The sequence below is a fragment of the Eleutherodactylus coqui genome, chromosome 7 (genome assembly GCF_035609145.1).
Source record: "Eleutherodactylus coqui strain aEleCoq1 chromosome 7, aEleCoq1.hap1, whole genome shotgun sequence".
Classification (NCBI taxonomy): Eukaryota; Metazoa; Chordata; class Amphibia; order Anura; family Eleutherodactylidae; genus Eleutherodactylus; species Eleutherodactylus coqui.
In genome coordinates this window covers 119,063,061-119,081,100 of record NC_089843.1, presented here as the reverse complement: position 1 = coordinate 119,081,100, position 18,040 = coordinate 119,063,061, and the positions used below count along the sequence as shown (strand labels likewise).

The following is an 18,040-nucleotide window of genomic DNA, read 5'->3' as shown; positions in this document are numbered from 1 at the left end:
CTCGGCAGATAAACACTGCTAGCAGCGTTTTTTTCCACCGTGATGCTGGCTTCGGTCACACGATTTTTTGAGCGCATCAGTTATGCGCACAAAAAATCGTGCAAAAAATCGCCCGTGTGACTAAGCCCTAAGGGTACATTCACATGGGGTGAAAACGCTGTAAGATTTCCGCAGGAGAAAATTCTGTAGCAAATTCCGCAGCATTTCCATATCTAAAACAGAGTAAAAATCCACACCATTGGTGCGATTTTGAAGAGTAAGCAGCTATCATCATTTTTGATGTTTTTAATATGTAATATTTTGGGCGTGCATTTTTTTGTGTCTATGACATGGGCAGAATATTTCCACCAGGATTTAGCAGAATTTTCTACTGTGGAATTTTGCATCAAAATCCGTAGGCTTAACTGGGAATTTGGATGAGGAATTGCAGGCTAATTTAAGCCAATTTTCATTCCAAACCAAAAACTGCGCAGCTTCACGTGGAATTTACCACAGCTTGTGGTGCATCATGTTGCATATTCTATCCTGTGTGAAAGTTCCCTTACAATTCCTTTGAGAAGCCTATATGAAGAGAGCCAGAAAACGATGTCATGCAAAGAACATATTACATTTTGAAAAAAAACACTGACCCCCAAAATGCTACTGGTGCGGTGGTTCTGGGATTACTGCCATGCTGATAGTCTGGTGCAGGTTTTGCAGGTGGCTCTCTATCTTCTGGCCCTGGTGGGTGTGGTATTAGGTGAGACATGCCTAGCCGCACCTGTGGGTAATTGTCATGGCTATTTAGTCTGGCTGATGCTAGATTGAATTGCCGTTGATTCTTCAGTCTAGCTCTGACTGTGGTCTCAGTCAGAGCTTGCTCCTGGATCGTACATTTGCCTTCTGCATCAAAGTTAAGTTTGTGTTTTCTTTTCTATTGTGTTACTTATGTTTCCCTGTCCCATGCAGGGTTAACTAAAGGCCAAGGTACGAGATCTGCGGGTTACGGATCCAGCACATCCTGGGTGGACATGACAGCTACAGACCAAAATGATTTCTATGTAGACTTTTTAATAACTCGCTACAGACTTTCAAGTAACATTTATCTGTTCAACCTAGAAAAACGCCAACGTAACATCATATAAAATGTAGCAAAATGTACTTTCTTGGACCACTTTTGGTAGGTCCTACCCACTACAAACTGGAAACACCTCACAAGAGCTGAAACTTCGTAAATGCACAGTTGTCTAGCCAGCACAATTTAGTCTTCATCAAGAACACTCAAATCCTTATACTTGCCCATTTTCCTGCTTGCAATAAATTAACTTTAGGAACTGACTTTTCATTTGCTGTTCTATCCCATTTGCCCTGAGCGTAAGACGCACGACGCCGAGGACAAATGTAAAGTTGCGTTCACACAAGGAGCGGACTGTGGAATGCAGTAAAATATCATATAATCTAAATCTAAACTAAAGAATGGAGGGACAACGTCACCCTGACTACTAGGACAAGAACTACCCTGCCTAAAAGCAAGGTTGTCCTCTCGATAAAGGCGGCCCCATGTCTCGTGCCTCAGCCACTAACTCTAGCACCTAACAGAAGGAAAATACTAATGAACAAACTAAAGCATCACTTAGCTTTACAGCAGAACTCTTACCACCACAAACCTGTCCAGTTCCACTAAGATTGAGAAAATAAATAGCAACAACAAGACCCAGAAGATGACTTCAGTAATGGCCAAGGCAATGCAATTGGACAACCAAGACCAGGGTAAAATCCACATATGAAACAAGAGAACACAATCATTGACAGGAGAAACACTGAGGCAATACAGACAAATGACCAAAGTAACACTTAAAGGAATAACAACCACATAAACATAAACGTTAACCTGTCGGACAGACTGGAGCAGTGCGGTCAGTCTGTCTACGCATCAAGACCAGTGTGCCACAAACCAGTCGCGGCCAACAGACTGTGACACTGCCCTAATATATCCTAACCCATGACAAGTCCCATTGTAACAAGAGGTTGTTATTCAGTTCACCTGTCAGTGGTTTTAGTGAAGTTGCTGATCAGTGGGCTTTAATAGAAAGGTGGCAGAACACAGTGCATTACAGAATATTAGGAATATGGTTTTAATATCATGGCTGATCAGTGTGTAGACTGTAAATCTGGAAATGACTGATATAGATGATAGATGGATGGATATGAGATAGATAGATACGAGATAGATAGATAGATAGATAGATAGATAGATGTTTATATTTTATTTTCCTTTACATAATACATGAGAATAAGTACTTCTGCACTTTTGTCTTCTATTTTACTTAGCTGCTTATTCGGAAAGTGAGCAATCAGGAAACACGTGTCCTCTCGGATTCTTTCCTTGTGGTAATATCACAAAGTGCCTTCCTCAGTTTATGCACTGCAATGGAGTGGATGAGTGTGGAAATCAAGCAGATGAAGATAATTGTGGTAGGTCAGAGATGGCTTTCTATTTAATCTCATGCATTTCACCTTCATGTGTTGTACTGTATATATCTAGGTGTCTGTGCTTCATGTGTGCTTTCTCTCTTTTTGACTTAAACTTCTTTGCCTCGTTGAAGCTGAGGTCCTCGTTAAATGGTTAATATTACAATGAACAGGAAACCTTGAACTTAGTGTGACGTACAGGTTTTTATAGATTATGCTGCATGTGGAGCAGTCACCGCAGGAGGTACATAATGAAATATTGGAAACATGGTCAAAGGAGCACACTAGGAAAAAAAACACTTAGGGCTCATGTCCACGGGGAAAATAAGAATTAAAATCCGCAGCGGATTTTAACTCTTCTCCCGCGCGCGGATCCGCACCCCGTAGGGATGCATTGACCACCCGCGGGTAGATAAATACCCGCGGATCGTCAATAAAAGTGATTTTAAAAAAAATGGAGCATGAAAAAATCTGGACCATGCTCCATTTTCATGCGGGTCTCCCGCGGGGACGGCTCCCGCGGGCTTCTATTGAAGCCTATGGAAGCCGTCCGGATCCGCGGGAGACCTAAAATAGGAATTTAAAAGCATTTACTCACCCGCAGCGGGCCGGGAAGCTCTTCTCTTCCTTACGGCCGCATCTCCCTTGCTTCGCTCGGCGGATGTGCCCGGCGCATGCGCGCGGCACGTCGACGACGTGCCGGCGACGTGCCGCCGGCGTGACGAATTCATCCGCCGACCGAAGAAAGAAGATCCGGCTGCGACGCCGAGAAGAAACGGAGCGGATGGGAGGTGAGTTTATTCTCATTTATTGTTATTTTCGGCGCTCATGTCCGCGGGGCAGGAGGGACCCGCTGCAGATTCTACATGGAGAATCTGCAGCGGATCTGATTTTCCCCGTGGACATGAGGCCTTAGGGTGGTTTCACAGAATCGGAGGTTCCAGCGCAGACGTGAAACTACCTTTATGCCTAATGTAGGGCCTGACAGGGAGGAGGATAATGCAGATTTTTTTTCAATAAAATACTTTATTAAAATTTTACATAAATGCATAAATATCCCCCCGCCCCCACACACACACACACTCTATGACAAATAAGGCACATGACTGTTTTCGTGTCATACACAATATGGTGAGAAAGTACATACATTCTTCAAAGTATAAACAGTTCTGAAAAAATACATAAATAATAAGCATTTTTAACCATTTCTACATTCAGCACTACCAGAAGAAGGATAGCACTCTATTGCAAGCTACAGTATAAAGGATCGAACCAGAGTTGTCCATCCATGCGGACCAAAGACACACACAGAAATTTAAGAAACAATAAACACAGAAGTTATGCACCATCACTTTAGGTCCTGCACTATGCTTAAGCCAATGGGGCAGATTTACTAATCTTGTCTAATATTACACAATGCACATGTAGAAACAGTAATGTTTTTAGCATAGGATGCATATAAAAATAAAATAAAAAAATTTAAACTTGAAGATTAAAACAAACAGGGTGTACAGCCCACAAAAACACAAGTTCAGATTAGTTCTTAACCCCTTACTGACAGCCCCATTGCCTTTTTACGTCCTGGTTTTGTGGGCTTTAATCCTCAGGGACATAAAAACATGCATCCCCTGAGGATTAAAGCCACGGGGCCAGTGGACGTGATAGCTCCATGCTGTCAGCTACCTCGGTAGCAAACAACCTGGAGCTGTCATGGGAGACCACAGGAGCAACCCCCAAACATGCGGTCGGCTTTATCCAATAGATAACACTGATCGCATTAAAGTGATTAGAAAGTAAAGTTAAAGTTTTAGCTCCCCTCATGGATCAGATTTGTGAAGGGAGCTAAGAGTACTCACCCCCGTCCTCCAATGTCCTGCGGTGTTTTGAGGACCTCACGGCAGCGTCTGCGCATGCGCACCAGACGTCATTACGTCACGTACATGCGCGGACGGCCGGGAGGCCCAGGAAATTTAAAATGAGAATGAGGACACCAGGCTCTGCTGTATGTAGTTCCCGGTCACATGATCACTGTTATCCAATGGATAACAGCAATCATGTTAAGTTAAAAAAAAGGTTAAAAAGTGTAAGAAAAGGAAAAGTTTCATTTCCCCTCATGGATCATTACAGTTAAAAATGTGAAAAAATAACAATTGTTTCCAAATTTTCCCAATTTTGGCACTTTTAATAAATATACACAAATTCTATCGGTTTATTTTTACCACCTAAATGAAATACAATATGTGTCGAAAAAACGTCAGAATCACTGGTATATGCAAAACCTTTACAGAGTTATTCCATATTAAAGTGACATGTCAGATTTCCAAAATTTGGCTCCATCACTAAGGCGCAAACAGGCTTAGTCACTAAGGGGTTAATCATGACATATGACAAACGTATCCAATAGGAATGTTACATACACATAGCAGGAATAAAATCCTATAATGGACATACAAATAACCTTTAAATATGTAATGACTAAAATGCGCCACATTAATCACAGTGGCTCATGTCGGATGATAAATTTGGAGCATCTTCAGACACTACTGGCTAACTTTACACTACCTGTGGGCTGGCTCACTTTTTGACAAAATTTAGCTCCAAACTTTTGGTGCAACTTTTGCATTTTAAACCATGTCTCCTTCCATGCTAAGCCCCATCCTTTATCAAGTAAGGGTCTTTTTAGACAAGCCACTTTATCGTTTGAACAAGCGAACAACCAAACGACTTGCTTTCTTTCAAACGATGACTGTTTACACATAACGATAATCGTTTCACTTTCTCGTTGTTTTGCTCATTCGCTGGCTCGTTTGGTAGTGTTTAGACCGAATGATTAATTGCCCATGGGAGTGGATATGTTCAAACAAAGCTGTAACTATGTTCATGGAAGTATGTGATTGGCTGTTGGAAGAACAAAAGTGAGTTTTAACATGCCCACTAAGGGCTTAGGCACAGAACGTGTCTAAAACAAATGTTAAACGTGCAAGGCATGTATGGCAAAATTCTGGAATAATGTTCTCTAGAGATGAACGAGCACCAAAATGCTCGAGTGCTCGTTACTCGAGTCGAACTTTCAGTGATGCTCGAGAGTTCGTTTCGGGAACGAACCCCATTGAAGTCAATGGGCGACTCGAGCATTTTTGTATATCGCCGATGCTCGCTAAGGTTTTCATTTGTGAAAACCTGGGAAATTCAAGAAAGTGATGGGAACGACACAGAAACGGATAGGGCAGGCGAGGGGCTACATGTTGGGCTGCATCTCAAGTTCCCAGGTCCCACTATTAAGCCACAATAGTGGCAAGAGTGAGACCCCCCCACCCGCACTGTCAGCGTAAAGATCGTTCTCCTCTGCCACAGCTGTAACAGCTGTGGCAGAGAAGACCGATGTTAGCCCATTGAATTCAATGGAGCCGGCAATACAGCCGGCTCCATAGAAAGCAATGGGCTGCCGGCGATCGCGGGATGAATTGTCGGGAAGGGCCTAAATATATAAGCCCTTCCCTGCAATTCATCCAGAAATGTGTAAAAATAAAAAAATATATACTCACCTTGTCCCGACACAACGATGTTAGCCCATTGAATTCAATGGAGCTGGCAATACAGCCGGCTCAATTGAAAGCAATGGGCTGCCAGCGATCGCGGGATGAATTGTCGGGAAGGGCTTAAATATATAAGCCCTTCCCTGCAATTCATCCAGAAATGTGTAAAAATAAAAAAATATATACTCACCTTGTCCCGGCAGAACGATGTTAGCCCATTGAATTCAATGGAGCTGGCAATACAGCCGGCTCCATTGAAAGCAATGGGCTGCCGGCGATCACGGGATGAATTGTCGGGAAGGGCTTAAATATATAAGCCCTTCCCTGCAATTCATCCAGAAATGTGTAAAAAAAAAAAATATATATATACTCCCCTGGTCCCGGCAGACGGAGTTCAGCGCGGCCGGCTGCAGTCCTCCTGAACTGCTCTGAACAGCTGTGAGTAGTATTCAGCAGCCGGGGATTTAAAATCCCCGCCTGCTGAATGAGCTGCCTCTGATTTGTCACAGCCTGACCAATCAGAGGCAGATCTCACTCACACCCATTCATGAATTCATGAATGGGTGAGTGAGTGCTGCCTCTGATTGGCTCAGGGGCAGCTCTCAGCTGAATGTCAGCTGAGAGCTGCCCCTGAGCCAATCAGAGGCAGCACTCACTCACCCATTCATGAATTCATGAATGGGTGTGAGTGAGACCTGCCTCTGATTGGCTCAGCGCTGAGCCAATCAGGGGCAGGTCTGACTCACACGCCCTTCACACCCACTGCAGGCCGGCCGCGCTGAACTCCGTCTGCCGGGACCAGGTGAGTATATATATTTTTTTTATTTTTACACATTTCTGGATGAATTGCAGGGAAGGGCTTATATATTTAAGCCCTTCCCGACAATTCATCCTGCGATCGCCGGCAGCCCATTGCTTTCAATGGAGCCGGCTGTATTGCCGGCTCCATTGAATTCAATGGGCTAACATCGTTCTGCCGGGACAAGGTGAGTATTTTTTATTTTTTTTCTACACATTTCTGGATGAATTGCAGGGAAGGGCTTATATATTTAAGCCCTTCCCGACAATTCATCCCGCGATCGCCGGCAGCCCATTGCTTTCTATGGAGCCGGCTGTATTGCCGGCTCCATTGAATTCAGTGGTCAGTGCTCGTTTAATCGAGAGGAGTACTGCGTGGTGCTCGTCTCGAGTAACAAGCATCTCGAGCACCCTAATACTGGAACGAGCATCAAGCTCGGACGAGTATGCTCGCTCATCTCTAATGTTCTCCCATTTTACCAGTTTTCCTGGAGTGTTCTTTTAATTAACTATATTGAGAAAAGATGAGATTGGTACATGTTGCATTAGCTATTTTTTTTAATTACTAAGACATTATACTTTAACAACTCTCACTTTTTGACATTACCAGCTGCTCCGTATCTGTCTTTTGAAGAGCCTATTCTACTGATAATGTAGTCAGAGCTTTTATAAACGACTCTATCAGTATCTAATATTAAGTTATCGTATAACAGTAACATTTAAGGTTTGAGAAGACCTGAGACTTTTTAGGATTTTGAATAGTTTCAGAGTTCAAGTTAAGTTTGTAGTTTTGAGGGAACTTAAACTTAAAGGAATTGTCAAGTCCCATGAATTTTTTTTCTACAAAGAATTTACAGTGCTATAAAATAACAAAAAAAGGAATATTTGCCCTTTTCAATTCAATTCTTCTCCCATTCAAATGTTTCCTGGGTCCCCTATCGATCTCTGTTTATCCAGCTGCAGCAATGATGTGTCGTGACCAATCGCTAACCACAGCGGTGACCTTAGTGGTGTTAATAAATCAGGCTACAGCAAGTGATTGGCTGCAGTGATCACATGTTGTGTTGACATGTCAATGCTGGAGGCAGGTCAATAGGGATCAGCAGGGGACCCAGGAAGTCTTGGCATGAGAGTGACAGGTGATTGGTAAGGTATTACTTTTTTATATTTTTTTATAGCCTTGTAAGCTCTTTATGAAAAATTGGGGCTGGACAACTCTTTAAAATGTAACCATTATTTATTTTTCCCCCATAAATCAATAGCACAAGTGGTGATAAGAACCTTTACAATATATCCTATGACAGAAAAATGCCTCTTTCTCCATATATAGGAATCCTTTCCTAATCCATTCTTTACTCTCAAATCACGGATTGAATCTGACTTCAGAGAGGCAGAGATTAAAGACAGATTTTAAGCTTCACGAAAGAATCCGATTACAGCTGCTGACCCTTAAAATCTATGGAGAGGAAAGGTGGAGGAGGGAACTTCACAATTATGGCCTGTGGTTCTAATATACCCTAACAAGATCACCTATGGAACCCTGGAGTCGGATTCATTAGTACCACAGGAAGTCCTAGTATAGTAGCTGTAATACATATACTAAAATGTTGGTCTATTATGGCCACCTGAGACCACTTTTTCGATAGCTATTGAAAAGGAAGTAATCCTTTCACAATTTGTAATGTCAATTTGCAATGCAAGTCACAACACATACAGTGGGGAAAAAAAGTATTTAGTCAGATACCAACTGTATAAGTTCTCCCACTTAAACAGATGAGAGAGGTCTGTAATTGACATCATAGGTAGACCTCAACTTTGCAAATTACATTGTCTGATTTTTAATGAATTTATTTTCAAATTATGGTGGAAAATAAGTATTTGGTCAATAACAAAAGTTCATCTCAATACTTTGTTATACATCCTTTATTGGCAATGACAGAGGTCAAATGTTTTCTGTAAGTCCTCACAAGGTTGGCACACACTGTTGCTGGTATGTTGGCCCATTACTCCATGCAGATCTCCTCAAAAGCAGTGATGTTTTGGGGCTGTCACTGGGCAACACAGACTTTCAACTCCCTCCAAAGGTTTTCTATAGGGTTGAGATCCGGAGACTGGCTAGGCCACTCCAGGACCTTGAAATGCTTCTTACGAAGCCACTTCTTCGTTGCCCTGGCGGTGTGCTTTGGATTATTGTCATGCTAAAAGACCCAACCACATTTCATCTTCAATGCCCTTGCTGATAGAAGGAATTTTGCACTCAAAATCTCACGATACATGGCCCCATTCATTCTTTCATGTATACGGATCAGTTGTCCTGGTCCCTTTGCAAATAAACAGCCCCAAAGCATGATGTTGCCACCCCCATGCTTCACAGTAGGTATGGTGTTCTTTGGATGCAACTCAGCATTCTTTCTCCTCCAAACACAACGAGTTGTGTTTCTGCCAAACAGTTCTACTTTAGTTTTATCTGACCATATGACATTCTCCCAATACTCTTCTGGATCATCCACATGCTCTCTAGCAAACCTCAGTCGGCCCCGGACATGTACTGGCTTAAGCAGGGGGACATGTCTGGCACTGCAGGATCTGAGTCCCTGGCGGCGTAGTGTGTTACTGATGGTAGCCTTTGTTACATTGGTCCCAGCTCTCTGCAGGTCATTCACTAAGTTCCCCCATGTGGTTCTGGGATTTTTTCTCACCATTCTCGTGATCATTTTGACCCCACGGGGTGAGATCTTGCGTGGAGCCCCAGATCGAGGGAGATTATCAGGGTATTGTATCTCTTCCATTTTCTAATTATTGCTCCCACAGTTGATTTCTTCACACCAAGCTGCTTGCCTATTGCAGATTCAGTCTTCCCAGTCTGGTGCAGGGCTACAATTTTGTTTCTGGTGTCCTTTGACAGTTCTTTGGGCTTCACCATAGTGGAGTTTGCAGTGTGACTGCTTGAGGCTGTGGACAGGTGTCTTTTATACTGATAAGAAGTTCAAACAGGTGCCATTACTACAGGTAACGAGTGGAGGACAGAGGAGCTTCTTAAATAAGAAGTTACAGGTTTGTGAGACCCAGAAATCTTGATTGTTTGTAGGTGACCAAATACTTATTTTCCACCATAATTTGCAAAGAATTTGTTAAAAATCAGACAATGTGATTTTCTGGATGTGTTTTCTCATGTTATTTCTCATAGTTGAGGTCTACCTATGATGTCGATTACAGGCCTCTCTCATCTTTTTAAGTTGGAGAACTTGTACAATTGGTATCTGACTAAATACTTTTTTCCCCACTGTATAGGCAATGAATATTGGTTTCTACTGGGTACTGCATGTAAAAGTTGATATACCATAAATATTAGGAACAAATTTAGTTTTTGATTTTGTAAATTCCCTGATAACTACAGATGTGTCAAAATTATAATACAAGGCTGCATAAGAAAGAAAACAAATTAGAGCTTTTTATTTAGTCCATAGACAAAACCCATACTATCAGCCTTGAAAGGATGTGTCATTTTCTGCAAACTAAGTAATCAATTACTGTTTACTGATTTAGAAACAGCTGCAATATATGAAATGTGGTGACATCGGTAGCTTTCAAGTGCCAGGTAAAATGATATGATAATGACATCAATCCAGAATATTCTATTCCTTCTCTTATCATTCATAGCCAGCTTTTCTCAGATTTCTGTTTCAAAACAAAATCTGTCTGGGTCACAAAAAAAACAGTTGCATTATTAAAAAAGGGAAAAAAAATCAAACTGTCGTTTGTTTTTTGGAAAAAATATAGTTCAAGCAAAAACAAATTACTGAATGCTTTTTTATGTTAAAATGTAATTTTCTTATGGTGAAATATAGCTTTTACAGAAAGGGTAGATATTGTACGGTGCACATTAATACTGTCTCTGTCTGTAAAACAGAAAATAGAATTGGTGGCATTTTCCTGAACATAAGTGATCTGACATAGAGGAGGCAAGATTACATAGCAGAAATGAAAATGGGTCTATTTTTGACAATGCAATAAGCCCAATTCACACCATACTTTTGCTATACGTTTAGCATGTAAGCCAACAAAGCTACCAACATACAGTCTTTATGTGTCGATTGGGGTCTATTAGTCAGATTGAGGCTGAAAGAGTCTACTTTTGACCCCTATTTGACCAGTATATTTCAGGATACTGTGTAAGGAAAATGATGTAATAGCATGGTAGAGTATACGAAAAGTATACCACGTGCAATTCACTTTTATCAAAGCTTATGGGTGACAAATGCCACTGTGAAAGCCTCCACTTAAGGTAAGCTTTTCCCGGGTTTTATGCTAAATAGAAAAAAAAAACAGATCTGAATCATACTTAATATTCTCAACATCTGCATGCTTTGGACAGAAAACCATATAAATGCTTTTACCACTTACCACACTTCTGGGCATCCTTTACACTGTTAATAAGGCCATTTTAGACTAAGTCTAGCCATGGAAAAAATTTAAACTGGGGCCCCAAATATATTATACCAACCATACAGTCACATTCAGCCAATTGAGTAAATTATGTATAATTTGTATGTTCTCCATGAGCTCAAAAATGTTTTCTCTGGATATTATGACTTCCTCCCAGATGCCAGTAACATACAGAGAGATTACCAATTAAAAAAAATATTTTTAGCCATGTGTTTTTAGGTGTCTGAACTAGGGAAATTAGATTTCGAGCCCCACATAAAGGGTTGATTCCAAAATCTAAATTTATACTCTATCCACAGATTAGGGGATAACTTAATGATCAGTGGGGCGTCAGAGCTGAAACCCACACCGACCTTGACAATGGGGATCCTGTGGCTCCTCCTTCTTATTGCGGGTTTACTGCAGCTCTCGTATAGAGAAGGAGACTGAATGGAACGATGGCTATGCATCATTTTTAATTGGAATATAGGAGATGGCAGAGTGCAAGCACTCTGCAATTTCCATCAGCCCCACTGAAAGAAATGCAGTGACAGCTGGACATACTAGACTATCGCTCTATTTAGTGAGGGAGAAGCATCCCTGAAGTCACCAGAACAGGAGGACATGGGACCTCCATTCTCAACATTTGTGGGGGTCTCAGCAGTTAGACCCTCATGATCATAAAGTTATTCCCTATCCTATGGGTAGGGGGTAACTTTAGATTTTGAGATAATCCCTTTAATGTTGGAACTGATGTGAGTAACGTTTCTGTACATCATTATAGAATAAAGTGAGAAATAGAATGAAAATATATCTGTATATGCAGAGATGTAGTTGGAGAGGTAGCAGTCACACCCCGACCCTAGTATCTGTACCCCAAAGGCTTTCCAGCAACATAAGAAGACACAAGTATTGTGAGCAGCAAGTGGTAGGTGGGGGCCCATTTGAAGATTTAGCATTGGGGCCAAGGAACTTCAAGTTATGCCTCTGTGTGTATATATGTGTGTGTTCTGACAACATGGGGGTAAATTAGCTCACCGGTTCACCATGCTGACATATTGTACCAACCATACAGTCACATTTAGTCAATTGAGTACAATCTGTATGTTCTCTTTGAGCTCACATATGGTTAGATGGTTGGCAGACGAAGAATTTTCCCTCCACCACAAGGAATCAGAGAGAATACCCTGATAAGTTTGTCTCCATTATTGGTGGCTGACTCTAAAAGCAACCACATTGTGCCTTTCTGTACCTGTAATACTCATGCATCCATGATGGGAGGGGGGGTCACTCTAATGGGTGGGCATCACTTGTAAAGAAGCTATAAATGCAAACCAAATCTTTCTAGTGCTGGAATCACATATACAGTTTTCATGCAATTTTATGAGCCGAACGCAGAAGTGGCTATAAAGTAGAGAAGTATGAGTCTTTCCTTTTGTTTATTTTTTAGCTCCAATGACTACTACAGCTCCCTTTGTGCTTCGAGCCTTACTGACCCAGCATACTGACTTTGGTTTTACTTTATACTGGCTTTTTTCTTGGTACAATCAGTAGATATATCTATGACCATAATATTCTGGGACCTGGCCACAAATATCACAAATCACAAGGCAATAAAATAGTAATAATTCAGCTAAAACATGTTCTAATATATAGATATTATCTGTGAAATACAAGTAAAAGCTGAACGAGAAACGGCTCAATCAAATCAAAACATGAAATAGAAAAGAACATTATTACTAGAAACACTGCTTGATGAAGAGATAGCATACAGCAAGGGAATTCAGCTTCCTTTATCACATTTTCCAATGAAAGCCCTGATGTGCAATATTCTTTGATATGCCTGTAAATCAAGGCACGGAGAACATTTTGCTATGTTTTCAGAACAAACCTTGTCACAGATGTTCTCAGTTTGCTCAATCAATTAGCATTTTCTTGTCTTATCAATCAACACCTAAGAATATAGCCTTTTCCAATACCAATAATCGGGTTGGCTTACTGTGATGAGTTCCTTTCCTCTTCCATTAATAAATGGGGAGATAATGCCACCACATAGTCCTTAAGGGCTGTAATTGTTTGTCTTTATTTTTGTTTGGTGTGCCCCATGGGTTATATTTTAACAAATTATAATAAAATTGAGTTTTAATAATTAATCTATACTGTGAAGGACCTTACAATTAGAATAGATTTTTGCCCCTGTGATATTTTTTTTACACCTAGAATTAAGGCCCAATGCATACGGATGGATTTTTGCTGCGGAATTCATGGCCAGTCTCCCGCCGCGGATTCCGCAGCAATGTCCATTCATAGCATGCATAAAATGATTCTTCCACACACATGAGCGGAAATCACTTCACTCGCGGAGGAAGAATCGCAGCATGCTCTATTGCAGATAATGGAAGCCGTCCATCCTGTGGCGATTCCAAAATTTCAATTGACAGATCCACATCATTGCCGACACGACGGCTGGTCATCGTCTGCACGGTGCATGTCGGCAGCACGCCAGCCGGCACATCCGCAGTGCATCCGAGACAGGTACGTGGGGGTCACTGGCCAGCACAGGGTCGGATTTCGCTGTGAGATCTCTTAGCCAGAATCTGACCTGGCCATGTGCATGCGACCTAACAAATGGTAAACTGTAACAATGGTAACTCAATTACAGAACACATCATGCTTCGAGATAAAGTTACATCCAATATGCTAACTCAGGTGGCCATTTTCGTGTCTACAGGGACATCCCAACCATGAGTATTTGCAAGATATCCACAAGATATGCCTCAGCCAGCAATTCAAAGCGGTTAGAAGCAGTTACATCTAGAAGCAAAGTGGAGACTTCGTCATAGACAAGTAGATCCTCTGTACTTTATTACTAACTGGGCTCCAACTTTGTAATATGTAATAAGTGGATGTTCAATGCCAAAAGCTCTGTCTATCTACTTCAAAACATCTACTGAGTATACTGTGATAAACTTTTTTAATGAAATTGCTCATTCCTTGGAATAAACAGTCTAATATTTCTGGCTTTGCTGTTCTGTATAAATAAATTCAATGGTCTAGGAGCTAGCCATCAGAGCCTAATGAATTGATCCCCTCTACTGATGTTTCTCACGATATTTTAGCCACTCTTCAAGCGAATACGTTTTAATGCAAAAAAGTAAAGTATGATATTGTATTGCTTGACAAATCCATGGACTGTAATTGGTAAAATGTAGTTCAAAACCTAAATTATTTTAATACTAGAAGAAAGTTATTTACATAAATGCCAAAACCAAGATTACAGCATAAATACAGCCCAGTGATAAACTCAGTGATAATCGTTCAGGGTAAATGGGCCCTTATATAGTATATCTTTAACCCTTTCCAATCCACTGGACGTGGACAATGACGTCTAAAGACATTCTGATTGAAGGCTGTACAGCTCTGATGTCGGAAAACGTCCGGCAGGGTATTCTTACTGTATAGTACTGGCTGTTCTGTTGTCGGGGGCCTTTCCAGCATGTCCAATATCGCAATACTGGCTCTAGCCAGCAGATGGCGCCATTGTATAATGGCAGAAAGAGAGAGCCCCCTAGGAAACCCTGAATCCAAAATTGGATTGCAAAGGGTTAAGGTATATATTTGTTTTCTGTTCCACTACTGATGAAATTATGAAAAACATACATATCAACATCGTCCCTTGGTTTTCATCTGCAGATGTCATTAGTCAAAAGTCAGTATTTGTCAGGCTAAAGTGGAAAAATTAAGCTAACATGTAATATTTAACTGTACACTAGTGATTTTATATCCAAATTTCTGACATTCACGAAAAAATGAGCTTTAGAAATCAAAGAGACCTGACACGACGTCAGCTAAATGATAATTGCTGGCTCTGCATTTTTATTGAACTGCAGTATAGATCACGTCAGTTGCGCATTTAGGAGATTTGAAGGTTTATCTGTATTATACTAAAAAACCCCAACATGCCGTTGCTTTAACAGGATTATGACAGTAAATTCACTTTTTTTCTGCTGAATTCTTGCAAAAAATGTTAAGACACATAAAAGTTTGCTAGAATATAATTTCATGGTAGCAGATGCAATTGTTACAGTACTTGTATTTCTTTGCTCCAACACCACGGCTTTGGTCCTCATGTTGGTATTAACGCATTAGAGTGCCATACATCGCCCTTATGGGTGATGTCACTGCTGTTGCTTATTTAAATCATGGAGTCCACTCTTTGAATGTCTGTGTACTTTGTGTATTCTATTGCATTCCAACACTGTTGGGACATACATTCTGGTTCTAGTTGTGATGCTGATTCTCCCACTGGTTTTGTCATCTCGTTGATTTGTTCATAATGACGCTTGGTTCTCCTGCCCATGCTTTTTCCTACTTTCTAGATTCTTGGTTCCAACTCCTTCTAATGATAAACTATGCCAAGGTTCTGGAAATGATAATTTTCTTAGCATGAGTGGATACCTGGGAATTCTATAGACTCCAGCGGCAATGTTTTCATTGTACAAGACATCGACAATTTAGTTGTGTAAGAAGTATCTTCTCATCAAGGGAATAATTATTTCTGATCATGATGATGAGAGCTGTAAATTGTTAAACTTGAGAGGGGATGGCAAAATGGAAATAAACAATAAAAGACCGTGTTCTACAAATAGTCTATGAATGAGAAATGCCTTTATAAAACAGTTATACAATAAATCTACTAAATTACCCCCCCCCCCCCTAATGAGGAAGGAATAGTAAAACAAAACTCCATACAATATTCCAATAAAGCAACACTACATGTCCATGTATACCAGTATTAAATTCTACCTGCTATGAAATTTGTGAGCTGCTCAACTCTTAAGGTGGCTTTACACGGGACAACTATCATCCCTATAGTGGCTCAATAGAGCAGATGCAAGTGATAGTTGTTCCATGTGAACACCACCACCAACTGGATGACATTTCAGCTCACCTAAAAATATTCACTAGTCGATTACTTATAATCTGGTATAAACAGGTTGTATGGCATGCACCTTCCACCAAATGCTGATTAGCTCACACCTTTTTTTGCATTTTAACCTCCCACTTAATGCTCATTGGTGCCCAAAAACACATAAATACATGCAAATGTTCCTCAACTAAATAGTCCCTTTTGGTCTTCAAAAGATCACTTGCGTCTATGACTTCTGGTCAGCAAGAGATGGAATCAGGGAGTCTGCACTTGAAGATCGCTTGCATACATTTATGTGCATTCAGTGGACAACACAACTAATGAGCGTGCATTGGGGAGGGGTCCAAATTTCAAATACATGTCCTCCAAAGAAACTCACACCCCCTAAATATTTAACGAATGATATTTCTTCACTAGTTTACAAAGTTTGTGTAACATGAGCAAATGTAGCTGCTTTTGATACATTTTTTGCCTGGTAATTTCAGATCTGACCTTAAAAACGGCCACCATGTCAAGTTTACTTCATTGGGCATTTAATATATTTACTATCTTACAAAGATACCACTTTTGAACTTGTAAAATGACGCTAGATGATTTTATTGTCACATTTCACCACCTGATATTTTAAAGTTTAAAATCTGTCCTCTTGCACAATGCAAACCAAAAGCCTCCCATTCCAGTAACACATGCTGTAGGAATGAAGCAGACTGTTGAAAGCATGAAAAACTTCTCACTGTAATAATCTAGAACCAGTTTAAGGAATTACTGCACTTTTTACATGTCAGAGTAATATTTCAAATGTTTTGATCAGTGGTGATCCCACTGCTGAGATCTCTGCTGATCACTGAAACAAGGGGACTGCAGCACTCATTGGAGTACTGTGGCCTCAAAGTCTGTCTTTGTTGCTAGCCGGCTCCTCTCGGCAACTGAAGACGGACAAATAGAGGTCTATAGACATCTTCTACCTACCTCTATGTGCCCATCTTCAGCTGCCAAGAGGACCTGACAGGCACAGAAGACAACTGAAAGGGCACAGTGCTCAAGTTAGCACTACAGCCCCCTCATTTCAGTGATCAGTGAGGGTCTCAGAACCTAGACCCCCACTGATCAAAACATTTGACATGTCGCTCTGACATGTCAAAGGTTTGCAAAAAGCACAATTACTCTTTAAGTGGTTAATGTGTGGTGATCTGACTGGTGAAGGTGGCTTTACTATTTTTAGTTTTTTAATTTGTATGTGGCATAGTAGGTACACATCAGAGCACTACAAAAGCAAAGACTGGCCCAAATAGCATGTTTTCATTCCTAGAGAAAGTAGCATTCATCACAAGCCCCTGATTAACCCTTTCCAATCCAATTTGTATCCTGGTTTTCCTAGGGGGCTTACTCTTTTTCTGCCGTTATATAACAGTGCTATCTGCTGGCTAAAGCCAGTACTGCATGAGGTGACACGTTGGATAGGCTATGACAGCAGAGAGGCTGGCAATATACAGTAAGAGAACCCCGACGAATATCTTCCAACATCCGAGCTGTACAGCCTTAAATCATAATGTCTTCAGAAGTCAGACAGTGGATTGGAAAGGGTTAATGCTTCTGATGCTTTGCTTCCACCACTTCATATCAGACTGAGGCTGATGAAAACTTTCTAAAGGCTATGAACAAATCTGGTTCAGACTCCTTGTACTAAAAGGAGAATTTTTCAAAAATAAGTGACGCTAAACTCAAAGAAGCATTTTTTCTTGGTCCTAAAATAAGGAAACTACTGAGTGATACTGTTTTTACAGAAGAGCTAAACAACAAGGAATTTGCCGCATGCTAAATATTCACATCTGTGGTCAAGGAATTTCTAGGGAATTGCAAAGAGAACAAGTAGCCACAGCTCATTCAAGGCCTTCTGAAG

General features: G+C 40.9%; 1 protein-coding gene across 1 annotated transcript in view; it reads left to right on the top strand.

Moving 5' to 3' along the window:
* The window catches only part of RXFP1 (relaxin family peptide receptor 1), a 218,959-nt gene that overhangs the window by 102,202 nt on the left and 98,717 nt on the right, over positions 1–18,040 (top strand). Inside the window, exon 2 of the mRNA XM_066573587.1 lies at positions 2,311–2,454. Coding sequence (XP_066429684.1) covers positions 2,311–2,454 — 144 coding nt within the window. The remainder of the gene's footprint in view (positions 1–2,310; positions 2,455–18,040) is intronic.